Here is a 27,743-nt window from a genome sequence, read left to right on the forward strand (position 1 = left end):
TCACCTCTCCATCTGCTTCCTGGAGCACACCAAGCCTTCATCTGTCAGGTCCAAAATGCTCCAGAGATTCTGTGCCACGTGCTGAGTCTGGCTTTTGGCAAGCTCCTTCAGCTTGGAGCCCATCACTTTGTAAAGGGTCTTTGCAAGCCTGATGACCGCAGTCCCAATATTGCCGCCTCTGAGAGGCAGGGTCCTGTTTCCCAGGAAGAACCAGAGTGTGGGCAGGGCACAGCGATGGATGGCTTGGGGTTTCCAAGGATAAACAGATGACACAAGCACTGTTGGGCGAGAGACACAAGCTGTTTAACAACCTTAATGCAAACAAGTACCTTTACTTTTTGTTCCTAGAAGTCTTTTCTGGCTAGTATCAGCAAGCACAAAGAGCCCAATAACCCAGAAACAGGCAACGGTTGCTGGTCATCCCCTGAACAGAACAACCAACCTCTGAGGGCCTTAATTTCTCCAAATCAGAGGCTTTGTATCCATGATAGATTTAGCAAAGTGAATCATACCCATTTTGTAAATCATTTCACTATCTGCTTCTGCACTACAAGTGGCAAAAATGTCAAATGGCTGTTTATTTCCATTAAAAAGTTGTCTAAACCAGCTGCTGAAGAATTTGAAATGCAGCTTAGAGAGGTAATTGACAGATTTCTAATAAAAAGGACGATTGCTGTTTTGTGACCTTTGAAGAAAAATGCCAAAAGTCTAATGTGGCTGTTCCCTTTGTCCAGTGGCACACAGCAAATGGCAGTACTATACCACACTTCAAAACTCCAGCCCACAAAAGATGTGTGCTGCTTGACAGTTTTATTAGAAAGATCAGTGACTAACTGATGTCTTTGGCACAACGGTCTAATTTGAGCTGTATTCCCCTCATACTTGGTGGCTTCTAATGAACAGCTGTTTCAACCTTTAGGATGTCTTCCTAGGTAATTACCCAGACCCCATTGCCATGGCATTTGAGCATCTCACAATTTTAATGGCATTTACTCTCACAATGTTCCCTGAAATAGGGGAACAGAGAGAGAGAAAACCTTACATGGGGGGTGAAATTTAACCAAAACACACACATTCCCTCTCATTCCCTCTGAAGTCTGCTTTTAGCTCATTTTCTGAACTACACTAAATACAAACAAAAAATTACTACCCACGTGCTCCTTGCATGGCAGATTTTGCTGAGAGATCAAAATCTGAAATGCTCTGGAGACAGAGTTCTTATTTTCTGTTCAGTGGAAACATTATGCCGTAACCACTTACTATTCTGTAGTGGAAGGACCTTCATTTTCTCTACACTGTTAATCTAGCATCAGGCATCAACATTTAAACAGCTCCTGGAAGTACCTCACAACAATTCTGGTAAGCACAAGAAGGGTTATGGTACCTATTTTAAAATGAGAGTTAATTTGAGTTTAAATGCTATTAAATACAGTGGTCACTATGGAGCTTCAGAAGAGAAAGAGCTGTCTGTTCCCACTAAACCCCAGAGAGAACACCTGCTCTCTCTGAAGGAGTCCCAATTTACGTTCAAATGCTTTCTTTGAAAAAGAGATTAAAATGACTATAAAACTAAATTCTATGTTTATGGAGATTTACTTTATTCAGGTTATCTTTAAAGGCCCTTTTACGTTCACTATGGCTAAACATGCCCTTTTGAGATTCATAATGAAGAAGCCAAGGGTATTAAACCTTGGAATAAAAGATGCTGGTATAATCAGCAGTGGATTTAGCCCTAACTAAAGCAAGGCTATAAATAGTCTTCTCTACTATATATTGAGATTATAATTTTTTTCCATTCCTTGGCTACTGCTGACATAGCAAGCTACTATTCTAAATCAATTATCAGCTGCATTTGCAGCGTGTCGGACACCACGGATCTAGAAATAGACTGTTTGCACACCCTGAAATGCCCCGAGTCCCATGGCATCTCTGCAATACAGGCAGGGAGCCTCAGTGGGCTGGGCTGAACTGCAGTCCTGCCTTGCACAGAGTCCTTGCCTGTAATATGTGTGTTGAGTTTCCCCGTACACTGTGAGCCCCAGGCTCCGCAGGATTCAGCCTCAAGTTTCTAACAGGAAAACAAGAATCCCGTGATGGCAAAACAAGTGATCCTCAGAAATAGCACTTGCCACAATTCTTCGTGAAGGATGGTTGTTCACTTTAGAAAAGGGACTTTCAAGAGACCTCCATGACCTTTACTGGACTGTCCTTCAAAGAGAGGAGCCAGCCAGGGTATTTTTAGCCCCTGTCTTTCCTAAAGGCGGGTCCTGAGATGCCCCAGTGAGAGCTCAGTGCTGGAGCCTGAGCACCATCCTCATCTCACGTGCTGCACACCTCTGCAGCAGCCAGGCAAACCCCTGCCAAATACGTCTGTTGTGTGTATTTTGCAGGAGAGACAAGCTCAGGACCTTCTGATGCTTGATGAGCTACTGCACTGCCTATTCCGAGGCATTCCCTCTAAACATTCCCTCTGAAGACTTCTTGACTTAGAAGTGGAGATTAGCCGAAGGAGGCAATACCTGAGAGAGATTCTGTGATGATCTGCAGAGCTTGGCCTCTGAGGAAACGCACTCGGCTGGCAAGTTCTTGCAGCAGCAATGAATTATCTGAAAGAGAAACATGTATTTCTGCTTACTCTTCTGAGGGTACAAGGAAAAAAAAATAGCAGGAGGGCAGAAGTAACTGCATTTTTAAAAATAAAAGTACATTTCTGCCAGTTTCTGAGTCCTTGTCTTCTTTTTCCTTCAGGCTTACTTGGAAGGATTCTAAATTCAGAAAAGAAAAGCTCTCATTTCACATTTGTAAATCCAAAGCTGACTGCTGTACAAGGAGCTGTGTTAAACATTTCACATCGGGGCCCTCAACATTTAAATTATGTGTAAGCAGGGAAAAGATTTTCTGTCTGGAGCTTCACAGAAGTGAGCTCCTCCCTCCGCTGAGGAAAAGGGTGAGAAGGCTCAAAAGTTCACACATCCATTCACACTTCAAGGATAAGCTGGTGTTAAGTCTTTAAGTTACCTGTTGGGATCTACGGACAAGACTCCAAGTTAATCTCACAAGAGAGAATTGCTGCTCATTTCTCAAAGTTACTCACTCTTGGGGGCTCTTGTAACATCTCTGAAATCAGATCTTGTCAGAGAGACTGGAAAACAAACTGATTTCCTAATACTTGACTGTCATACGTATTTCAGTTTTTCCTGTGCTGCCTGCTGTTGACTGGAGGTCTGGTTTTAATTTGTAAACTGTTGCCTGGATTGGTCTGCAAGCCTCCAGTCTTACAGCTTTGACAAGCCAAGCCAAGCTCTTCTTGGAGGCAGAATGCGCAGGGGATGCACTGTGATACCTCACAGTGTCACCAGAAGTGGCACCAATAAAGCAGGCAACCTACTTCTCTATGAAACACTACAGAGCCAAATCCCAAAGTGGTTTTAAGTAGCACTGTGCTGTTAAGTGCTCCTTTTTGCATGAGATATGAAAAGGAAGTCCCTAGTGACCTTCTTGCAAGCATGCAGTAAAGAACCGATCCTGCTATCCTAATTAAGCTGCTGCTTTGGTAATTACACTCTTCTCGTTCACCTTTTTAAACAGACACCTATTGCCTCACACTCCTGCAGCATTGGCAGACGCTGCTTCACACTTGCTGTTCCTCCCTAGGGAGTAACTTTACAGCTGATGCTTTGGAAAAAACACGGGAAAAAAAACCCAACTTCAAGATCTGGAGATCTTGAAGGAGTACAAAATGTTAGTTCATCATTAGTATCTACACAGATTTTCAGGGGAAGACTTGGGTTTTGCTTGGTTGAGGGGGAACTGTTAGCTTGCTTGGGTTTTAGGAAACTGAGTCTATAGGCACCATTCATCCTTCAATTTAAGGGTTTCAAATGCCCTGTGCATTTTGAAACAGCAAAGCTCAAGTCAGTAACAGATTTATGCAACAATTACTTTAGCAGCCTTGAGAGACCTAAAGACAGAGGAGCTTTTAATGGCTGTTAGAGAAAACAAGGCAGCAGGCTGTTCAATACTTATTAACTTAGCTTTCATTCTCTGTACTACAAATTGGCTAAACCTGTTGGCCACAGGACTGACAGCCCAGCACCTGCAATATGAGCAAAAGAAGCATCTGCTTCTCCATGCTTTCATTTTCACTGTGGTCCCCTCTTTGCCACCTTAACACCTACAGGGGAAATTCCTCTTCCCTTCTTGCCGGGGGCTGGTTCCTCTGGGAGTTACTTGGGCTACTGGCCGGACTCCATGCCCTGGCATCAGGCAGTGGCCATCTGAAGGGCATTTCTTTCATGACAGAGGACAGGGTAGGACAGGTGTCAGGGGAGAGCAAGATGTATGTCTTGGTCTCATTGCAGTTGGGCTTGACTTGATGATTCGTCCCCATCTACAAGGTGGTTCCCTTGAGTAAGGTTAGGGTCACTGGTCACAGCTAATGAATGTGTGTGGCCTCCAGCTGGGGATGTCCAAGCCAATGTCAGGGTTAAGCTAAATAAATTATTCAGGCATTATTGGAAGCAAATTGTTGGTAGGTAAAATTCTGGTCTCTGGGATGGGAGCTTTTTTGTTTTGCTTTGTTTTTACACCAAGTGATCAAGCAATTTTCTAACCAGCTTGCATTCCTGCATAGATCGTTAAAGGTGACAAAGGAGGAAGTCTCACCTAAAATTCAAAAGATGAGGCACGTCAACAAAGAGTCTCGGAGCAATAGCTGGGCTCTTAGCCATGAAACTCGGTGGAGCAATGGGGCAAGATACTGCACTCCCTTACTCTAAGCTAGGAGCAAAGCACAATCCTTTAGAGTTCTGGGGGGCGGGGGTGTGTTTGTCATTTGCCACCTGATTTTAAATTGTAAAGGCAGACAATTTTAAAGCACATGGGAAGGTTTCACTCATGCATTTTTCCAGCAGAGCCTTCCTTCCCCCACTAAAGCCCCAGGTGTTGAATTCTGAAATATTTGTGATTCAGTTGCCTGTTTGAATTCTTACTAATGTCCATAAAAATGAGCAGAACCAAAAATATATATTCCACCTTGTTTGCTTGAACTGTCTTTGGGGTAAAGTCAGTGTGATGAGAGACAAATGTGCCTTGCTCTTGTTCAGACTTCTGCCAGCCTGGAAAATTTAGAGTGATGCCTCAGAACTAGTGAGAGGGAAATGACAGAAAGCTCCATACAAATCCTGAAGGGATCTGTCTGCCGCATCCTCTGTTAGCAGGATTCTGCAAGTTTTCCCAACCTTCTCCCAGGCACCACAAAAAATGGGTAAGAGCCAAGAGCAGCACAGGTCTCACACCCTTCCCTGCAGTTCATGATCTGGAAGAACCCTATACTTGGGACACAGAAAGGCAGCAGGTCAGCAAATCCACTGAGTTTGCAAAGCAGCTGATATGGAGAAAGTTGCTAATTCCCCTTTAAGACCTGCCTTTTCAACACTAAAGTTTTCAGGCATATTCACCCAGTGCTGCATTTTCACAGCTGACAATAAATCTGTGTGGCAAGGGAATTTACAGCAGACCTTGGCTGTGTAGTTATGGGCTATAGCAATCTTGCCCCATGCAGAACAACATCTGGGGCAAGACATCATTTCCAGCTGGATTTATACCTGTTTGCTCTAAAGAAATGAACTTGGCAAATCACAAATTCCCTTTTAAAAAAAGAAGACCCAGATGAAAGGTGGAAAACAGACAGGATCGGCTAATGCCTGTAATGTAGAGCCTTCTAGGAAGCTGCTCTGCAGAAGCTCCGATGGGGCAGTGTCCCTTTGTGCCAACAGCAAAGCAATTCATTTGGGAACTCAAATTCAGCCCAAACAACCTCCAAAAATTCCTTTGTCCCTGAACTGGAGCAAAGGTGTCCTCCAGGATTTCTTGTGCAGCTCCTTCTGTACCAAAGTAGACAAGAGCCAGCGGCTCCTGGCACTTTGCAGAAATGCTGGTACCCATTCAAGCCTGTCTGGGAGCTGGTGCATAAAGACTGCACCACCACAGCTTCTGGTTACCCAGCTCAGCAGTTAGAGTCAGCAGGAATTCAGGTCCTTTTGATATATAGCACAAATGACACAAGTGATCTGCAAACCTGTCATCAACCATAGAACCCAAACACCTTTACGTGGGACCTGCTTTCCCAACGTAGACAGAAATCAGTGTAAAAAAACTCCTGGTGAACACTTTTACTGATGGCATTCATCTTTCCAAAACCAAACTCCTTGCATGCATAAATATGCACACACCAGCCCTCATCTCACATTTCAACACAAGTCAGAGTTGGAGTGAACAGCAGGTGGAGAGCCTGAGGGACCAGAAACTTCTGGTCACAGCTGCACCAGTGACAGTGGTAACACAAGTATTGCCAGTGTGCTGCTGAATCTACACCAGAAGAATAAGAGGGAAATTCAGGCCTGGATTCATTTGACCAAACTTTAAACACTTCACTGAGGTTTCAGTGGGCAGATGCAAACACCTGCAACAAGCTACCCAGAGCAGCCTGAGCCTCCCTCCCTTACGCAAAATTGTGCAAAAAGAAAACCAGGCAATAGCAACATGTCTCCACTATATCCTTGCAGGTGGATCCTCCAGGGGATCCAGCTGCCTAAAATAAAGTGCACAAGAATAACCCAAGAGTCACAGAGAACAACACTTGCTACAGACTTGGGTCTGGTTGTCAACTGTGGCCCCTGGCTGCTACCAACCCTACCAGCCCCTTCTTCGCTTAGAGCGCCACACAGTCCAGTGGCCTGTGCTTGTACTCATTGTCGTGAATCATTACCATCAACCATAAAACTGAGGTGAGAGAAAAAACATCTCTGCGTAATCCCACTCTGCTTTACTCCCATCCTTTTATTGCTGCTTTTCTGACTGCCCTATTTTTGGTTACTGCCTCCAAATTAAGAGAGATTGAAACCTGTGGCAGGTGAGGGGAAGCAGGGAGCTAACTTCAGGAGAGTATCTCCATATGCTTTTAAGAAACACATGCTACCCACATGCATACAATCAGTTTCTAGAGCAGATCACAAGGGAATAATTCCAAATACACTAACCAAAAAGTAGCTGTTAAAAGCTGGTTTGATGAACTGTAAAGGCACCAGCATTGACTTCTGTACTATTACCCATGAAGGAACATGCTACTGTATTTGCCAGTCCAAACACATTTTGGGCAGCGATAACAGATGGGCTGGGCGTGCACTCTGCAGGGCAGGTGCTCCCAACCAAAACGAGCCTGAGGATCCCTGAGAGGTGGAGCATGACCCTGGTAGGCAGCAGAAGACATGCTGCACAACCTGCAGTGGGCCATATGGTCCAGGACACAGGGCAGACTGGGACCTCACCCTCTTCCTACTGCAGATACACATTTAACATCAATAGACATACCTGCAGCCCCATGCTCGAGCAGCCAGAAAAGAGGACGGTAAGAGGATCCTTACCCTTCTGGAAGAAGGGAGCTGAGGCATTTCGAGCCCCACACACACGGAGCCTCCCAGCCTGACTATGGAACAAGCATTTCATCCTTCATCTGCTCTCCACTATAATCTTTCATAACACAGCATCTTATTAAATACAAGATCACAATCTTTGCATTCAAAAGGACATCTTCATTTCAGCTTTACATGGATAAACTACTACACAAAACTGCAAAATGAGTAACTGAGCTCAAAGCTTCTCATATTGGGGTCAGAGAGGGCCAGGCACGCCTGTCAGGAGAGCTGCCACTGCCAGAACGTGGAAAAAAGGCCAGCGAGAACAAAGACCCTCCACCACTCTTCCCACCGTGTGTTTCACCATTTGCCTTAGTGGCTGAAAACTGAATGCACATTTTAGAAATCCAATTCAATAAAAACAAAACGCATGCAGTTTCCTAGGAGGAAGGAGGAAAATCAGCCATAATAGATGCTAGTCACTTCCCTCATGCTCTTCCGGCAGGAATTTCAAATAATGCCTATTATGTCATCTCTATGGAATTAAAAAACACGTGAACCAAGTGATAAACAGCATCCATTTGGCTGCACGTCACAACACGATACAACAGAACGGGATAGGAAGAATGCAGACAGGACTTCATAAACCTCTTGCAGCAGCCAGATATTTCTACAGACAACCACAGGTATCAACAGACTCAGTGTCCACTTGACTCCCAAGACGGAGAAGTTGCAGTTGAGGATAGTCAATGTCAGAAGTCAGCCTTACCCAGGTAAGCAATGGATGCTTCCAGAGCTTTCACAGCCGCAGAATAAATCCCCATGTGCTTTGAGTTCAGGTTGTCGGTGACTGCTGCTACCAGAGCGACCAGCACTGCATGTAAGGCACCTTTGAGCACGGGTGTCATCAAAGCCAGTGCCTCCAGCGCCCGCTGGCTTACTTTCTTGTTGCAATCCTGAAGTCTCAGGACAAAAACATCAAATATCTGTTCAGAAAACAAACAACACAAAAGCTGGATTAAAATGTCCTTGTTTCAAGAAGGGATGTAGAACGTAACAAATTAATGTAATCCTTTCTGTCAGGTCAGCACTTGCTAGCACAACTTCACTGTTTTCCTGTGGACTGCTCGCTGTAGTGGTTGCACAACCTCATGCTGGGTGAAAAGTTTTTCATATTTTCTTAAGCAGTTTGGATGGGGACAGGATAGTTCATATGGTGTTTCTGTTTACCTATAAATCATTACATTAATCCTATTTTAATAACACCAAATAGTATCTTTGGTATAGAGGTATGAAAACAGGTATTTACGATGCTCATTCTTCCATAAAGTTGTCTCAGGTACCGAGGGTAGTTTTGATTTTGCCAAAACAGTGGCTGGATGAGATCCAAGTTTTGTTTTATCTGTCTCAGAACCTGCATCTGAAGAAGTGCAGGGCTCTGATGAACTCGTCAGTATCCAGAGCATTTGTCTAGCAAACAGGTAGACTTCTGAAGTTTACTGTGCTGTGCAGTTCTCATTAGAGCAGGTTCAGTCCCTTGACAGCCACATTATCAGGCACTGTTTTCTGGAAAAGGGGAAAAAAAGCAGTTGCTTGGAGGAGAAAGAACAGAAGATCTATCTTTAGTCATTTTCCTCCTCTTTCCAAAGAGAAAAAGGGACTCCCAGGAAGGATGAGAGAAGTCTTTCCCAATCAGGAAAGGGATGAGGATGGAAGTGAACAAGCAGAGCTGTAACTGCGCAAGACAAGATAAAGTTTACAGAGGGATCTTAAAAAAGAAAAAAAAAAAATATTTTTTTAAATCAACTCAGCTTGATACTTCTCTCCCCCATCCCAACCCATTTTTTTTCTAGAGAACAATTGCCAAGCTTTCAGTGCCTGGGTTTCCTTTATTTCAACCTAACCGGTAGTAGGAGACAGCAGAAGCTACAGGAACATTCTGTCATCATCTCGTGAACAGGACTAAGAGGCACCTGCCAGAGAAATACATCTGGACTGAAATCACTTGTCCTGAAGCCTGGAGCTGAATTACATTATTCTGGGTAAGAAGGGACCAGCCTGTTCCAAACAACCAGTATGTAGCTAGTTGATAGTGTAGCCAAGACACACTAGGTTAACTTTACTGCTACAGGCTTGGGAAGGGAGCTAAGAGGAAAAGAGCAATAGAGATGCCCTACATACTTGGACAATGTTAGTGGAGATGAGCCGGGGGCTGCTTCTGCAGTGATCCAGGAGGAGCTCCACTCCCTCCATTCGTCTCTGAAACTCGTTGGCTGTCAGGAGCTTGTAAAGCTCACTAAGCTGTTCAACTTCTTCCACAGTCCGAAGTGGCCGGCAGTGTTCTGTCCGACGGGGTAACATGCGTCCATCAGAGCCAGATCTCAAATGGGAAAATAAAAAGAAGGTTAGACCTTTTGGTGATAATATCTTCAGTTAATTGTGAGGAAAACATCCCAAAGATATTTCCTTATTATGTGATACTTCAGCTAGATCCTGATCTGAAAAGCAACTTGGATCTCATGACAATCCTTGTAAGAGACAATCTGCAAGTAATGTTATCACTAGGACTTATTCAGGAAAACCAAGGCAATGAGGATAGGATTCATCTCATTTGTCTTCAGATGTCTTCCCAGGTACCCATCCAGCATCCCTTCCTGGGGAAAAATAGGCACTACTTCCAAGTTGAATTGTCTCATCTTACGGGAGGTGTCTGTATTATAAGGAAATCAATTACTCTGGGGAAGTGTCTCTACAACAGGTATGGGAATCTGGATAAATAGCATAGATGCATCTGAACAGATGAATCCGACCCAGAGAGATTAAGGGGCATATCTGAAAGGATCCAGAGGATCAGTAATGTTGGGAATGGAGACAGTGGGTTGTTTTATTATAAAACTATTCCCTACACAGTAACAGAGGCAAAACCAGAAGCCAGATACCCCACCACTACACTCCCATTATTGCTTCCCTGGGGACTGGATCCACAGTTTAACACACCCAACAGGAACAATTCACTTGGATCAACTCTCTCTGCTATGAGCATGGGAAGAGCCTACCCATGCTAATGAGGTGTGTGGTCACCCGCCACCACTGAGCACAACAGAGCTAAAGAAATCCACTTTGTTATCAGAGGAGGACAAGTACAAGTAGCTCTTCTGCTGGCAGGGGGAGACAGCAAGGACCAAATTCCTCTCTTGAATGCTGATTGCAGCAGAAGTGAAAAAACCATGCTGCCCGTCAGCCAACCATTAATGGCTCTGAATGACATGAATAGCTACAGAAAAAGTCCACAGTGAGACATCTGTTGACGAGAACTGCTCAGGAACTATCTTCCTGGTACTCTCTGAGGGTCAGAAAGCCATGATTCAGCCAGGCCAAACTACTTGCATGGAAAGTATTATTTTGGGGAATGGCATCTTGGTCCTAGACTGGGACTTCTTGTCAAACCACCCATCTAAAAAAGACTCCACTCAGTAAGAATACTGTGATTGAAACTACTTGGCCCAACCGAAACAGCAGAGACACGACCCTCTCACCACCTCTGCAACACTGTCCTCACCGCTGCACAGGATTTTGTGAGCTGCAGCTGGTGGGTGTCTCTTCCTCTCTCTCTGTTTTTGTGGAAAACCCTCCAGAGAAGTTGTGTTCAGCCTAATGCAGAAGTAGACATTTTTTGTCAGTGAAGATCTGTGGGGTAAGGCAACAATCTCTGGCACAGCCCGTCTCCATCAGGAAGATTTTACTGTGGAAGAGACATGTAAAGCTTGTCATGTGCTCTGTCAGATATAACAGAAGTGCTCACTACCTTCCATCAGAATGTAGCTCGTCCTGGGGCAACATCAAGCCACTGTTCCTAGCCTTCCCGGAGCTCTTGACAGATAGAGGTTCACATTTATGGTCTTCAATACCCTATGTATATATATTAAAAAAAATAATGAATCTATCGAAGATAAAATGGGAAATTACTTTCCAAATATCCTCTCCATCCCTCTGGGGCTGGGGGGGGGGGGGGGGGGGGGGGGGTGTGTGCGGTGCGGGGAGTGAGCAGGTGGCTACATGGTGCTTGGTTGCCAGCCGGGGTTAAACCACACACACTCACTCTCCCTATTCCTGCACAAAGGCACATTTCTTTCTAGAAAGTAAACGTTGAGGATTGAAAAAACAACAAAGGGATGATTTTCCACTGGATGCTGAATTCACAAAGCTGCTTCCAGCTCCACAGTGCATGACAGCAGGGCAGTACTCCCAGAATACAGACAATATTTGTACCAATTATGATTGTGTTGTGCATCTTTTGTATATTTGGAAATTTTCTTGGCACTACAACTTCTTTCTCCTATTGCAAAGACTATTATCTTCAGTATAATCTTCAGAAGCACTATTCTCACTTCCTTGCTTTATTGGGGGCAGGGGCGGGGGGCAGGTAGTGGGGTTTTCTATACCTTGAAGGTAAAAACATTTTCTCCCATTTCCCTATCCTGTTTGTGGCTGACATTCAAAATACACCCACTTTATTTCTAACAATACTAATTCTTTCACTGCACTTAAACAGGCTGAGGATCAACAGTTCATTCCCAGGAGCCTGATTAATCTCATCTTAGCAACCTCAGTAGTTACATAAATGAGACATTCCTCCTAGCAAGCACTTACTTTCTGCTTAATTTTCGCCATAATATCTGCCAAGCCATTTGAGGGGACAGACTGTTTCAGATACTTATCAAACTTGCGATGACTACTCAATATACTCAGCATCTTCAGTGCATAACATCTAACAGAGGAAAGAGAGAAATGAATACAGCTGATTACTCTTTTCTCCCTTGTGATTAAGCAAAGGAAAAGCGTTAAGAGAATAAGCTGATATGTTAAACTCTTCATGTGCAATACCTTCATGAGAAGTTACTACCTATTCAGCACGGAGAGCTGTTTACCTCCACTTGTCATCACTGCACAATGCTGCCAGCTGAACACAAGAGGCAAGAGGAAAACACAGGGCAACAGGAAAATACAATTTCACTCTACAGTTGTGAGTATGTTTCTGTGGGATCAAAGGATCCTGTGGGACGAGCGAAGCACATCTGCTTTGCTGTCGAGGCTCATTTGCAGTGTCTTGCTGCCATTGCACAGTTTGCCTTTCTTTACCTGGCAAAGAAGCTAGGACAAATCATCCCATGCTTACTCTTTATTATTCTATACTACATGTATGCACACAGGCAGCTCATGTGTTCTTGGCATCTATTAATGGGAATCTAAAGGAATAATCAAAGTAAGGGGGTTTGGTTTGGTTTTGCTACTATGAAACCACAGCTATCTTCAAGAGGAAATCTGGAGGTCATTCAGCCACAGACAACATTATACAACTCCAATTACACAATGGGAAGAAAAAATTTTGACTATTGTAGGCAACTAAATCTGCAGAAGAGGTTTAGAAAGACTGAATGCATTGGTTAAAGACAGCTGGATTTTTTCTAGGACAGTATTAACCTTATCAGAAATAAATGCTTGGGATCCTTCAGTGATGAACAGTGGCCAACTCTTTGCCAATGCATTGCACACATAAGACGAAACAAAACTGTTGGACTGACTAATCTGAGCTCAGTTGATCTCAATAAAGACTCATTCAAGTCACAGGAATTTGGCAATGATTATTGTTGCTGGATAACCTCATGTTACCCAGAACAGTCATTTTCCCAGACATTACCCACACTGTGAAGTCACTTTCTTAAATATTTACTTTATCTTCCACTCTTTTGTGCTTTTATTATTTACATTCAAACATCAAACAGTTTTCATATTTTAGGAAGTAAAATGAAGACCATCACCTTGTGTCCTGATGACAGTCCTGAGCAAGCTGCACCAGCACGCTCACCAGCAGGCTGGCATTGACACGTGTGCTTTTCATGACCTTCTTGGCTCTGAGTTGCTCCACCACAGTCAGTAGGTGTTTGGTTGCACACTTCCGCACCAGGACGTTGTGGTGCCTGGAAACAAGAGAACAAACACTGGGGCAGAGGGAAAAGGAGGGCCAGAAGCGCAGGCCTTGGTCATGGCATGCTCCCTGTCATTGCCGGGGGAAGGAGGCCGGTGTTCTCACTGCAATTTTAGCCACCTGTAGAAGATTCTGTCCTCAGATAAAAACAAATTTCACATTGTACAGAGAGACTGCCTGCAAGGAAGAGGGTAAAATTCAGTCTCCCTGGACTATCAGATGCACAATTCCCTTCCCTACTCTGATGGAAGACAAATCATGCTGACTTGTCAGAGGATTCCCACTACACAGACACGGCTGCAGCAGGATTGAGCTTTATTCTACCCATTTATCTCCAAGTCTGCAGACCTAGAAAAAAAAATGGGGGGAAAAACCCTGTGGGCCATGCAGCTGCAGAAAATCTAGTAATGCAGCAAACTTGTTCTTTGAGCCTTGACAAGAGCTATGTTTGAATGATTTACCCTTTTCAAAAGCTGAGGAAAAGACAGCAGTTGTTCTAGCTAGATTTCTAGAAAGTGCCTGTTTGAAACTATCAGGCACAGCACAGATGTTTGAAGGCAGCGTTTGCTTCAGCTGTCCCGTGGGAGTCAGCCTGTGCAAGTGCCTGTAAAGTGACTCAGCATCTCAAGGCTAACATGCAGCGCCAAACTGGAGTAGAAAGTGGAGCTCTAAGGACATGACAGACACGACAGGCCCCTCTTGGCTGGAGCTGCACCTGCTGTGCAGGCTGTGCCACAGCCAGCAGCTTCTCCCCCATGTGCTCCCTGCCCCAGCAATTAGCCTCCTTATTTCTCAAGTGAATGGCATTATGATGATGCATGTTTTTTCCCAGCGCCTCTGTGGTCAGCGTGGTGAAATATCAAAGGGCACTCACTGCTGGAATTGCCATTGTCCCTCTTCCCACAAAGCCACAAGGCTATATCACCACCCTGTGCAGGGACTTTCACTTCCCCATCATTCACCATGCCTAGACAGTGTTGACAGACTGTGAGAACAAATGCGCTGGAGTCGGGCAGAAGTAGATGGTAAGACGAAGGCAGCGAGGGTCCTTGTTTCGAATCTAAACCCAAATACCTAGTCACAGAGTACACAGAAGATGCAGGAGAAAGGACCTTCCCCTCCCATCATTCCCCTTCTGCCACCCCTTCCTTCCTCCTGCCCACACAATTTAAGGTGAAAGATACCACCAAGAGAAGAACAACGTACTGGATTCCACTAGCCATGAGAGCAGTCATTGCTCGTGGAGGAGTCACGCTCCCCACCATGATCTCCAGGGATGTGTCAGTTGCTTTCTGAATGAATTCGTTGGAGTGCCCCATCCTCTGGAGCAAGACCTGAGCAACCCCATCCACCTCGTGGTCCATGCACTCTTTCATGGTTCTGAAGAGCTCTCCAAGCGTCCTGATTGCCGAGCCAGACACCTTCGAGCGGGGGTTGTTCACCTGGAGAAGTCATGAGGGGAAATGTAAGAATCACCTTGTAAAGAAAATCAGTTCCCCTAGACAAATGTCCCAGGAAACAGCAAGATGGAACACAAGAGCAGAAGACCACAAGCAGAGAAACACACTTACTCTGATACCAACTTCTTTGGCCTCAGGCCTGCTTATGCAATACAATTTTAATGAGACTGCAGGCCTAAAACATATTGGTTCACCTAGAATAAAATGTGCTGCTTAGCCCATAATGTACACTGCGTTGATTTTAGGCCCTTTCACTGAAAAAAAAAAAAATTAAATCTGGGGCTGTTTTTAAAGTATAAAGGCACAATTCATAAAGACAAGATAGAGGAAAAATAATACCTTCCTCCTGTCCAAAAGTGCAGCACTGGCAGTTTGAGGACTCAACCAGGAAACAAAAGATATGGGCTCAAGCCTACAGACTAATTCGCAGCAGGGACTTGAGTCCATCTGCAGCTCTGTCTACTCAGGAGAACCCTAGCTGTTGAGCTCAAGGCACTCAAGCAGCCTGGAAATCACGTGCAGTTACAGCTGCAATCAGTGGGGTTTTACAGCATTCAGTGCTGCTCTGGAGTGATCCCTGCTTCCAAAAGGCTCTCCCACAATGGTAAGGAAGAAGCACCTCAGAGTCCTGCACTTCATTTGGAAGACACTTTGAAGGACAGACCAGTGGTTCTTTCTGCCAGATTTAGTTGTGCCTGTTCATAAAAATTCATGGCGTAAATGCTAGAAGTGCTTGTGAAAGCGAAATCTGGGACTAGAGTGAAACGAAAAATGAAAGCTGTCTCTGCACAAGTGTGTACAACAGAGAGGAGGAAATCTCCTCAGAAATATGAAAGTGATATAAAAACTAGATGAGCTAAGCTGAAAGGGCTTCTTCACCTAACCCCAATCTCAGAGGGGGAGAATCTGAGCATATCTAAACAGAAAGGTTGGAAGAGTCCAACAACACAAGGGGCATTCAGGCCTCCAATGTCATGAAGTGTTGGCGAGGAGGACTGACCTTCATGGAAACGAGCTAACTTGTACTGTCATCTGCAAGCAAAGGAAAATGAAATCTGTTTGGCAATTGTGTACAAGGCAGCTGGTTCAGGCCATAGGCAAATGCCAATTTGGAAATATAGCCACAGATACTATTAAGGAGCTTAGGTTGAGACCTCTCTGCTAACTGAGAGATGAAATAGTGGAGATGTGCACGACTGCCCTGCAAACTCTATGGCACGGCCGCTCCAAGCACCCAGTGGCTGCAGTGCAAAATTCCACCATGCATGGAGGCAACAAATCAATGGAAAGGGCAAATTGCCAAAAAGCGCACAGAAATGAAGACGACAACATCATCGGAAAATGCTAGAAAATAAATTCCTGCAGTCAATCCTCCAGGATGCTGAGGAGGAAGAGAAAGTGGAAGGAAACTGGGAGGCAAAAGCTGCAGTGTTTAATTACAGCTTGGCAGAGATTTGGGCTGTGGCAAATCACCTGATTAGTGTCTGTTTCTGCATGTGTATATTGCACTGTAATGACACCTAGGCTCAAAGAGGAGAGAGGCCGATGCCCTACATACCAGTAAATGTAACTATAGGTACAGACCAATCATATAGATAGGTGACACAGCTATTAGAAAGATGAGGTCTAAAAACAGTAATGAAGGCAGACGCTGAGCACACCTGTAGATGAACAAGCACATATCTACTCTACACCCTATGTAGTAGCAGCGAGGTAGGTGGGACACAATTAAACATGGTGTTCTTACTTCTTTGGTAACTGCCAAGGAAACATCATGAAGTCTACAAAGAAGGACTTCCGAGTGGTAGGCAGCCAGGCATCTGACATTGAAGAGTCCCTTTGTCTTCTGCTCCCTGAAAGGCAATTACCAAAAAGATTGATTTTTCTCACCACCCAAGAACTAGGCAGCAACCTCTGAAGTTACCAGGGTCTCAGCTCAAACAAACAAAGGGAGGTGCTTCTCATACAACATTTAATTAAATCATGGAACTCGTTGCCAGGCGGTTAAAAGCATACAGAAATCCAAAAGGCAAATAGGTAGTTTCAGAGTGGATGGGTTAATTTTCAGCCATTAAAGAAAACAGCCTTTCTGAAATCCCTGGCACACGAAGTCCCTATGTCACTACTCCTCGAAGCTGGGAGACTGTCCCATGTTTCTGTTTGTTGCACCCTCCCTGTAACCAGTCCCTGAGATAAGAGTCCCAGCTGGTTGTTACTGGTGCATTTTCTCTCTTTGCTCTCCCCAGAGGGCAGTTCAGGAGTGAAAGTCTGCACTGTCACTCGATAGCTGAGTTTGCACTCTGCAATCCAGTTGTGCCGCCCACCCCCCCCAAAAAAGCAGCGTGTCCTAAAAGGTTCTACACCTAGGCAAGAACAGCTAAACCACGAGATTTTCCAGAGAATCACTACTTAAAAATAACACCCACAACATCAACGTGTTATTGAAAGTAGTAAACCTCCACCTCTTCCAGCACTTTCTTTATGAAAGACCTGAGCTACACGAAGGCACAGGATGCAGTCACTGGTTCACCAGGGCTGCAGGGCAGGACTAGGAGCCCATCCCCTCTTGGGGTTCCCGACCATCACCCAGACCCCCCACACCTGCAGAAGCTCTCTGCATCTCAGAGAGCACCAAACAGGAACGGGGAAGAGAAAGAGGAGAGGGGCAAAACAACATGATCACACAAGGAGATGCATCATGGAAGAATTTTCATGGTTGCCCCTGTGTGAATGGAGCCCTAGTGAGTGTATGCTGGTCCTGAAATCAAAAAGACAACCAATATCACCTGAAATTTGTAAAGTCTCCTCCTGCCTGTGTCTAATTTCAGGACACACTGTGATTATCAACAAAGTACCTCAGGCCCATATTCAGCAGTGAGAAGGAAAAAGGTGAATTCTTAAAATGCAACATTCCTAAAGGATTTTTTTTCTTTTTCCTTGTCTTCTGCCATGAGCCCTTCAGGAGAAATGACAGGCTGAGCCATTCTGCACCATGTCTCAGTCCATTTCTCAGAAACAGGAACTCCCCGAAGGCATTCCTGGGACTCTCATGCGGGAGGTCACACAGAGACCCTGTGGCCTGCTGCTGCTGCCAGAAGTGGGACCAGAGACAAATCCTTAGACAGTCCCACCTGGGCCAGTGACCCAAGGCCACCCAGTCTCTGAACTCAAGACCACTGTTGTCCTGCTTCTGGCTACAGCCAGCACATCATCTTGTTCCACAACCTTCTCTCTTCCCTGAAGATTTTGTTTGCAGCTACATGGAGCAGAAGGCAAATCTAGGGAACAGCACGGATCTGCTGTGGCTGTAGCACTGTTATGGACCAAGGCAAATAGAAGGCTGCTCTCATCTTTATGCTGTGATTGCTTTGGAGTGGTTTCACTAGTTCCCTTCAGACATCTGGGCTGTCTGGGCTCAGAGGCACTAGAAAAGAAATGTTTCTAGCCTACCTTTACACTGAGAGGAAGAAAGAGTGAACAGAGGGCTTTCTTACCAGTCATTGCTGCCGAGCCATGTGAGCGCGTTGAGCAGCTCCTGCTGTGGGTGAGGGAAGGCTCTGGCCTCCTGGGTGTCCTCCCACTCTGGCTCCTCTCCCCTCTCTGGGATGCCTGCAGCAATGACCAGCAGTGAGTTTGCTGTAAGGAGAGGGTCAGGCACCAGCATTGCATACCCGCGGGCAAGGCACCCCACCACCGAGCAGAGTGCAACCCAATCTCCCAGTCAAAACTACCTAGGGGTGCAAAGTGGCATTGGTTCAGAGACTCCCCTGCTCTCTGGCGCACTGCTTTCCCCAGCACCCAGCCATCTCCCAGTCACCCCTAGCTGGGCACCAGCTCTTTGTGTAAATCTGAAATTTGCGCACACAGAGCCAGCTCCCAGGTCCATGTAGGTACCACAGCCAGCTTGCAGATTCATAGTGCTGCAGAGCTCACACTCACTGGGAGCCAGTGCCACCCAGCAGAACTTGCTACTCCAGGAGTAAGCTCCTGAGATGTGCACATACCTCCCTGTATCACCTCCCTGTTACCTGCAGCACTGGGGGCAGTGGCACCCCGTAACTTTCGAGGAAAGATCTCCAGTTGCCCCACAGTGGGCACCAAGCCTGAACAACCACGTCCTGCTGGGCTGGGGCAAATCCCCAAGGACCAACCACCAGGGAACAGCGATACCTGGCCCTCTACATCTGACAGTGCCTCTGGTTCCATTTACTTCAAATATTCTAGACAGAAGGCAGCTGAGTGCCCATATATTTTAGCATACTATTGGGAAAGTAGTAGTCTGTTGGGGTTTTGCCATTTTCCAAGTGTTATGAATATTTACCATTTCAGAGGTACCGTACCACTGGCTGTATTTTGAAGATGCTGAGGTGAAATTGGTTTGTCATCAAATGTGCTTGTTTGCAAACCATGCAATGCCTAAGCTTTATCTTGTGGAAAAATGCAATTTCTAGTCTAGAGAAGAGTGACAAACAAGCCTTCCAAATGTGAACTGAGAATAAAAATATGTAAATACAGATGCAAACTGCTGGCAAACACACTCTCTTGATGATAAACACACAAGGTACAAGAAAATTCAGATGATAAATGCATTTGTTATGAAACCTATTTGTCATCAAAAGCACCGTAGGTCAAAAATGTCATGTCTTGCACGCAAAAGCTCATTCTCTAAAGCGTTAATGAAAACACCTGATCTGTCTAAAAGTGCTGAGTACACTTCACAGATACTGCACAGAATCTAGACAAACTGCTATGGTCTCTGTAGGGTTTGTATGCTATCTTGCATGTTCTACAAAGTATGGAGGATGGAGGAACTGTAGAATCAAAAATCAGATGGGGACTAATTGGGATGTCACTGATGTCACTGTCACTGCACAAGTATGTAGATATACACATCTCTATTGAATATGAATGGAGAGCCATATCAGGCTAGTTCTGGTCAGTTTTGGAAATTGGAGTAGCGTCACTAGAAAAGAGCATTCAAAGTATCATTCCTAGCCCACTTTTCCTTAACTCACGCTATTCAGGATTGTAAACCAAGGTAGGCTGCCAACAAAGGAGAGACGAGAATCACTATGGAGTCACTACCTGCTGTGTATTTACTGCAGGTAGCAAGCAGCCTGGGAGTACCAGGCAGCGTCTCCTGTATGCTATGCAGAGCCACTGTATTTGGGTGGATAAGAACTTGCAGGTGCGACAGCACGGTTGTACCAAGTCACTAATTTCCATGCAGAGACAACCCTTGCTGCAATAATAGAAACGCTGTCTGCCGAGGTGGAGAGCCGCACAGGCAGAGGGCCAGGATGGTGAGTTGGCTAATTGATCATTGTGGGACACATACGTGCACGGTGAGCACACCCTGCCAGACTGCACCAGAGCTCAGCCCTGCAGTTACAGCTGCCTCCTTGCACCAGTGTTGTATTTTGGACTGTCAGTCTGGACAAGAGCTAGAGCTTAAGGCTTTACCACTAAAGGTAGTGGTAAAGCTCAGCTCAGCTTTCCTGTGGAGCTGTAAGCACCACCTGGTCCAGTACCACTAAGCTGGAATGGATCCAAAGCAGGCTTGCTCTCAATCCTCAGGACAGTCTTTGAACCCAACATCTTACCTGGGTTGAGCAATGAGGTGGTTTGTGCTCCTTGTGCAAGGAAAGAGCTGGTGTGGGAGCTGCAGCAGAGCAGACTCACCTGAGGATTTGCGCGGAAGCCTGCCGTTCTGACCGATGACGGGGATGCTGGGCAATGACAGCCTCTCAACACGCTGCCTCAAGGCAGTACCAGCGCGCTCTCTGCCTGCTTGGCTTATGCTGGGGAAAATGGTATCTGTCCCAATGTCAGGCAGTGGGTCAAAGCCTGCAGAGACTGAAAACAGATGAGCAGATCTGTTTGACAAAGAAGAGCTGAGACATGGAGATTGCCCTTGCCAAAAAGATTCTTGTCTGTTCCTATCCATTCTGCTTTTAGTCAACATCTTCTCTTTCCCAGTTACGGAAAGAACTCCTGTTTTTTCATACCTATGTGCCTTTGTAAATGTAAGAATCAACATTTCCTCCTCTGCATTGGAATATTTTAGAGGGCATTTAAAGAAAAGCTTAGGATTGCTAAAAAGTTCTAAAAACCGGAATTGTGTTCTTGAAGCTAGAGAATTCATTTTCCCCAAGACGTTTCATTCTATCTAAATTGTAGGAGATCAGGCCATTTTTGTGGCAGCCTGACTAAAGGCTGATTTTCGTAATGGGAATAGCACAGCGCAGCTCACTCTGAAATACTCTCCAACAGATCTGGTAAAACTCGGAGAACTAATCGTTCCTTACATGGCTTCACAGATGATAAAATCATGTGATAGCCAAGCAGTAAAAAAGGAATAAATTTTTTAAATCAGGGTTTTTTCCCTGTGGAATGGTCAGGTCAGTAGTAAAAGAGAGAGGTGGTTTAACAATACACCTCGTTTCTAGCTTAGAATGGATTCAGCAATAGTGTCACCTTACTTACTCAGCAATACTTCTCCCTAGTTGCGTTCAGCATCCTAGCTGCGTATCAGCAATAAAAGAATCATTCCTATGGGGCATGCCCATTATTTGGCAGAACAAACACTGTGCTGAGGGCTCAGTGGATCTTATGCCTATTTCTGCATCAGCAAAATTATTTGTTAAATTCTCATGTCTCCTATCGCTACAAACCCACAGATGGCAAAGGGACAACAATGGTGTCATTGAGGTTTTCCAGTTAAAAGTACTGGCTGACACGGACACTGCATTTTGTCCTGTGCAACTCAGTGATAATGCAAGGCAAGGAGGGGGAAGAAGCCAGTAGGCATTTCCTATCCCAAGCTCAGTTTGCAATACTGACACATATGCAAATAGAGCAGGGGAAGAAACCTGTAATCATAAACCTAGCATATGTGGTTTGAAGTAAATGAGTTGCGCAAATGAAACCTCAGTTCATTACTCGACATTTAATTTCAGCTTGTGCTCTAAAAGGACAAAAAGCTCTGATCCTGCATAGGCTGGATACTTTTTAAAGTCTCTTTCTCTGTAAATGGAGAATTCACAAGGACTTACTATCACATAAGGTTTCACTATTTCTCACAGTGCAAAAACAGGCAGTGTTGATGAATCTACCTCAGACCTCAAAGGATTTAGTTCAGAAACTGCTCCAAGGGAAGGTTTTTTTCCTTAAAGCGTAGGAGGAAGGAGTAGCAACATTTCTCATGTCATGTGAAATACCTGATTTTTCTCTAATCTTCATGACGTGAGAGAGCATGCAGGGAGACAAAAGGTATGAGCATGATGTAGAGGAATCTTTTCTTTTCCTGCTTTGCATTTCCAGGGCCCTAAGGTACCCCTCCAGCTCTTGCCATTCATAACTCCATGCTGCCATTCATAACTCCATGCTGGAGTCACTTTCACTGAATCACCGGAGCACATGTCCCAGTGACTGGGCTCTGGGGCAGCCCTCCGAGCACATCAAGGAACTGAAAAAATGTTACAGGATGGTTTTTAACCACACTTTCACAATGCCACCCATGGATCAGGATTCCTCTGGTCATTTTAGGACAGCCATACCCTATACCTGCCTGCAGATGTATGGGTCTTCTCTTCACTTCTTCTGCCTGATCTTGCCCTTAATTAAGAAAATGGAGGAGAAAAGAATATATGAGAAGACAGAAGGAGAAGTAGGGGGTAGCATTAAAGGAGGCAAACTTTCTTAGTATGGTCTTTCTGATGAAGGAGGAAATGCAATCCATAAACACGATAATATGCAAAGCTGATTAATTGCCATTAAACTTTCAGTTGCTGAGTCACATAGAGCTCATCAAGCTCCAGCTAAAATGCAGGAGTTAGCCTTCAATTTGGGCCTCGACTATCCAGTTCTGCTGTCTTTCATTTTGGAGCTAAGTGGCTCTCGCCGTTACATACATCCTTTCTGAATCAGCAAGAGATGTCAAGTCTGTACTGAGGGCAGCCAACTTTATGCTGCTTCAGAAGTCTAACTTTGCCTGGCCATGCCTAAAACTGATGACAGGATCTTGTTGCACATGGTAATACCACTGCTGTCTCCTGAAAACACTGTTACACCTCCCTGCTCTTTCCAGAAGAAAAAATGTTTGTCCAACTCAACTGGTAGGTAAGTATATTCAGTATGCACTTTAAAAGCCATGCTGAAGCTTTTAAATTGGAAGTATATTTCTATGACTCCTTATTTATTGTTCTAACTAGGATCAGGTTGACAGCTAGATTTCCCCATGCATATCCAAGCCAATATCTATCAGTTACAGCTCTGTAACTGTCCTCTAGCACCTTGCCCCCTTTGATCTTAAAACCATAGGTAAATATTAAACATCTATAGGACTTTACATCTATAAACTGAGATTTGCCTGGGCTCTCTTTTCACAGTGAAGGCCCAGACACAGAGAAGTTACAACTGACAGTTACAGAAGTGGCACCTGAATTTGCAGATAGCTATACGATAGCCAATGTTTGCCCTAACATACTCTTGCAGGTACAAAAATTGGCAGTCAAACATCACACACAAAGCCAGATGCTGTATTCCAATCCATGCAATACAGCTCCCACATGGCCCCACAAAGATTACAGAACAAATCAGTATCAGAGTCCAACAGAAGACCCGCTTTTAAGGTCCTCTTAAGTCCTACCTCCTCCTCCCCGCCGCCAGCCCTGCTCTTAGCGTGTATGAAGCTGGTTTTGACACTGTGCTGGATCATCATAGATACACAAAATGCTGAATGCACACAAATTTTCACAAATATATTGGAGAGCTGACTGTGGAAAATAACCTTCCAAGGCAGGAAGCACAAGGTGAATGGCATGCTGGAGAACCAGACACCTTGGCTTACCTCATCTCCCAGGCCTCTTGGAAATCCAGGTGCTGAGAGCTTGGGAGACACAATGCAGTGCTGTCAGGAGCCCCATCAGATGGTCTCACAGACTTGGGGATAGGAGGAAACAAAGCCATTCCCAGTGACTTCTTCCCGTTCCCACCACTGCAATGCAAAGGCAGCAGCAAAGCCTGGAAATAGTAGAACGCAGTGCTCACTAGAACTCAGTAGAAGAATTCAGCAGAAGTGCTCAGAAATAGTAAAATGCTTGAGCATCCAACCTACCACCTTTGATGCCCCAGGAAGTTTAGCCATGCTCTTAGCTAGGGCTTGCCAGGAAAAGTCAAACTGGTGGAGCAGCTTAGCCTATGAGGGGCAATCAAAAGGGAAGCGGTGAGGGAAAGACCATGTCCCATGCTGTTGCCAGCTCTCTCCCTCGCTCACCTCTCTGGCAGCAGCTGCATTCCCACCTGGCATCTGCCTGCTTGGCAGAAGGACATTCTGGGATGCCGCTGCCCTCAGCCTTTTGGAATGGGTTTAGATCACTATCCTCTCACTACCCCTACCAGCCAGTACTGAACTTCAGCCAAGTCCCCACAGAGTCATTTTGCATGCTCCCAAAACCTACTTTTCTCAAGTCCATGATTTTTTTCTGCCTTTGCCCTTCCTACAGTCCCCCCATCAGCCTTTCAGCCCGGATCCTACCATGGTCTCTGGATGCTCGGTGCTCTCCAGCTCCCACACAATTCATCATCTCAGGCCTACTGTCATTTATCAAGTTCAGCAGAGCTCCCTACCCTGCTGCTCTGTGTAAGGTCTCTCTGCCTGCTGAAACTACTTCAGGCTCCTCGTGCCATGGCTAGGAAGGAGGATAGAGAGCCTGGGGGTAGATGTACAGCCTTCCTTAGTATCCCATCATTCTTGTCACAGCTGAAGAGCCAAATCAGGACCTGTTCAAACTCCAGGGAAACCAATAGAGTTAATGTCAAGGATACATTTGGTCTGGGATCTGCAAGACTGAAGTCAAGTATACTAGCCCTTTCTTTATCCTGTTTACAAAACTTAGTCATCTGCCTTCTCCTGCCCACCACAGCAAAATCAAAACAACTGCAGCTTCTGTCCCTCCTGCAAAGGCAACCAAGCGGATGGGCTCTGGACTTCATGCCCCACAGCCAGAATTGCCAGTTCCTGTCACTTACCCCTGGGCAGACCCATGGGAGAAGACGAAGCTGCACAAAAGCTGCTGAACTCTAGAAATGTTATTAGAGTTACCTGTGCGGAAGAACATGGCTGTAGAACTCAAAAGCTGAGACAACCCAGATATGAGTTTGCAAGACTGCCTTTTTCCATCTAAAAATCCACCTTTTCCATCTAAACCAGAGCCGATATAAAAAGCCATCAAGATACCAGTATTTGCTGTCAGCAACAGTAACCACAATGTACAGATGGTTCACAGATACATCTATTTTACTAACTGTAGAAGGATATGCTTGACCAGATTAGGCACATTCTGTTGCTCTGACCGGTTGCTGCTGTTTTCTCAATCATAAAACACAGCAGGAGCCACTGGAGAGCAAACCATTTAAAGACCTCTTTTCCTATTGATATATGCTGAGGACATGAAGTCTGCCATACACGCGTTGCAGACAGCCTGAAGTGCAACACTGTTCACATCCCTCTTTCTGGGACCCTGGGTTAAGACTTGGTGAGAAACATGGCAGAAACCACTTCTGTCCTCAGTGCTGGTGTCATGCTCACTAGCCTGGTTGACCCAGACATCCAGGGGAGAGATGGCCCTTGAGGATGGAGGTTCCTCATCTCATTTAGAGAACCTCCCGTTCTCTAAACTCATCTGCTGCTTCTTCTGGGCTGTCAATATGGACTGAAAAAATGGATAACCCATTTGAATGAGGCATTCAAGGGTTTTTTAATCATTCAGAAGATCAGTTTGTTTTTATTTTTCGTAAAACTAGCACCAGTTTAATTCTGATCAGCATTAAGCTAGCAAGCCAGGAGAGAGAGACTGAAGACCACACTAGTAAGAGGGGAAAAAAAGATTCCCACTTCTGGACCTGGCTTCTGTGAAGACTACCAGTAATGACCAACATGGTGCCGGTATTTCTGGAAAGCAGAAAGACATCTCAGCAAGCAGCAGACCTTGCCAGTGTTTCTACAGCACTACCCCATCCTCAAGGCCAGATCTTATGGGCAAGCAGAGGAAGAACTGGGAATTTACCAACAGCGAGACCACACATTGAGAGCAAGGATAGAAACAGGACTTGCACCTCATTACCATGTCCAATTTATGGCCAGTTGGGCCACAGTCCCTGTTCTGGCTGTCAGTAATAGTGATTTGGCTACTGTTGATAACAGAAAAAGCATAATAAATTAATGATAGAAAAATGTGATGCCATGCACACCACTGGAGGAGGGCAGCATCATCTGCAGCTCTCCACCAGCCACCTATTCTGACACAGAGCCAGGGCTGACCTCCAAGAACCATGTATCCCTGAAATTGGTTTTGGGTTTTTTTCATTTGGCTGAGGCCACCATCGCATATTGAACCCCTTTCTGTGCTCACCTTCTTCTTCAGTGCTCCAGCTGCTGCCATAAAACTGCAAGTTCGAATTAGTGCTTCCGCCTCGCAGAACTGTGTATCTGGGTTTGAATCTGGGAACACTCCCACAGTAGACAGCAAATGGAGGGTGGTACTTCACTTTAAAATAAAGGCAGTATAAATGACTCAAATTCACAGCACTTGATACGAAGAAACAGACATCTCTTCTCCACAGAAGACTAACACATCAGTAGTGCACGCCAGTCTGCAACAGCCTGACTGACACGGTGTTGTGCCTGCTGAAGTGCTTCCATTCCAGCACTGTGACAGCGGAACATTCTACCAATCAGCATGTTGTTTTCTAATTGCCTGACCATGACTACAAGCTAGGCAACCCACAATGGTCTCTACAATTTGGTAAGGTGTAGTCAGTAGATGCTTTCCAAAGGTAGTTTTAAAGTTCTTTGTTTCCGTAAATCCCACTCAGTTCTGGGTTGGGTTTTGCTGGTTTTTTTTTAATTTCTCTTCATGACAAAGGAAGTACTAAGACACAAACAATTAATCACCAGGTGTCATAACTAAAAGAAGGTTCACACTCTGCATTAGATGTTCCACATATTCAGTGCTTCATTCTGCTTCACTGTTAAAGGGGTTTCTTCTCTGCTTTCTTTACTGCAGAGACACCCAACACCAACATAGACATGGCCAGCCTCGAAAAAATTGTGATCTTGGCTGTTCCTGAAAATTCAAAATGATATACAGTGTGTTTCCCTGCCCCTTATCCCAGCCAAGATCTTCCCCATTACCCAGCCTCTAAGGCTGGGCTCTCTCTTGTACAGCATTAAGAACAGTTGCTGCACTTGTCAGCATCTCCAGGGTCTCGTGACCAGTGCTTTGAATGCAGCTTTTGTACACGCTCTGCCTCCCTGAGCCGAACAGCAATCCTGGGTACCAGCATTGCTGCTGCAGGCGAACATGCTGCAGGAACAGGATTGTAACAAGCCCTGGCTGAAGAAGTCCCCAGCCTGCTGCAGCCCCCTTTACCTGCTGCAAAGTCATCTTGCATTGCCATGGCGCGGGGCACGGAGCGTCAATGGCTTCTTTGAAGATGAAAATCTACTCGACATGCTGGTGGTCGCTGGACCTGACACAGCTGCTTTGTGGGTTCCTCGGCAGCATCAGGAACCTACATGGAAAAATAACACTGCTAGTGCAAGTGACAGCCACCGATCCCTGGCATTGCCCTGCCTACCGGGGCTCCTATGTACAAAACTGCTCAAGGCAGGGGGTGTCAGAACAACATAAAAATATATTCGAGCTATGCATTTTCCACATTCTGTCAAAATCATGGCCATAACATCCAAGTGTTGGAGGAAGACTGCTGTCAGCATAAGGGGGGAAACTTAACTCCACCCCAGCAGCTGCTCTCCCCATGGCTGTACAGGCACGGCAGCAGAGGCAAGTCTTTCACCATGCCCACTGTTGGTGGACC

At 45.3% G+C, this 27,743-nt stretch overlaps 1 protein-coding gene across 1 annotated transcript; it reads right to left on the reverse strand.

Annotated features, from left to right (window-relative positions):
* TOGARAM2 (TOG array regulator of axonemal microtubules 2) lies at positions 1-27,323 on the reverse strand. The gene is made up of 16 exons (XM_055726008.1): positions 27,296-27,323; positions 26,276-26,410; positions 24,894-24,966; positions 23,713-23,859; positions 22,428-22,478; positions 20,544-20,737; positions 18,356-18,497; positions 16,609-16,714; positions 14,608-14,843; positions 13,235-13,393; positions 12,066-12,183; positions 11,221-11,324; positions 9,597-9,795; positions 8,185-8,401; positions 2,520-2,606; positions 1-278 (listed from the first exon to the last, which is right to left on the reverse strand). Exons 1-16 carry the CDS (start codon positions 27,321-27,323, stop codon positions 1-3), a joined length of 2,274 nt encoding a protein of 757 aa, XP_055581983.1.
* Positions 27,324-27,743: the final 420 nt, after the last annotated feature.

Source organism: Falco cherrug, chromosome 13, assembly GCF_023634085.1.
Source record: "Falco cherrug isolate bFalChe1 chromosome 13, bFalChe1.pri, whole genome shotgun sequence".
Lineage (NCBI taxonomy): Eukaryota > Metazoa > Chordata > Aves > Falconiformes > Falconidae > Falco > Falco cherrug.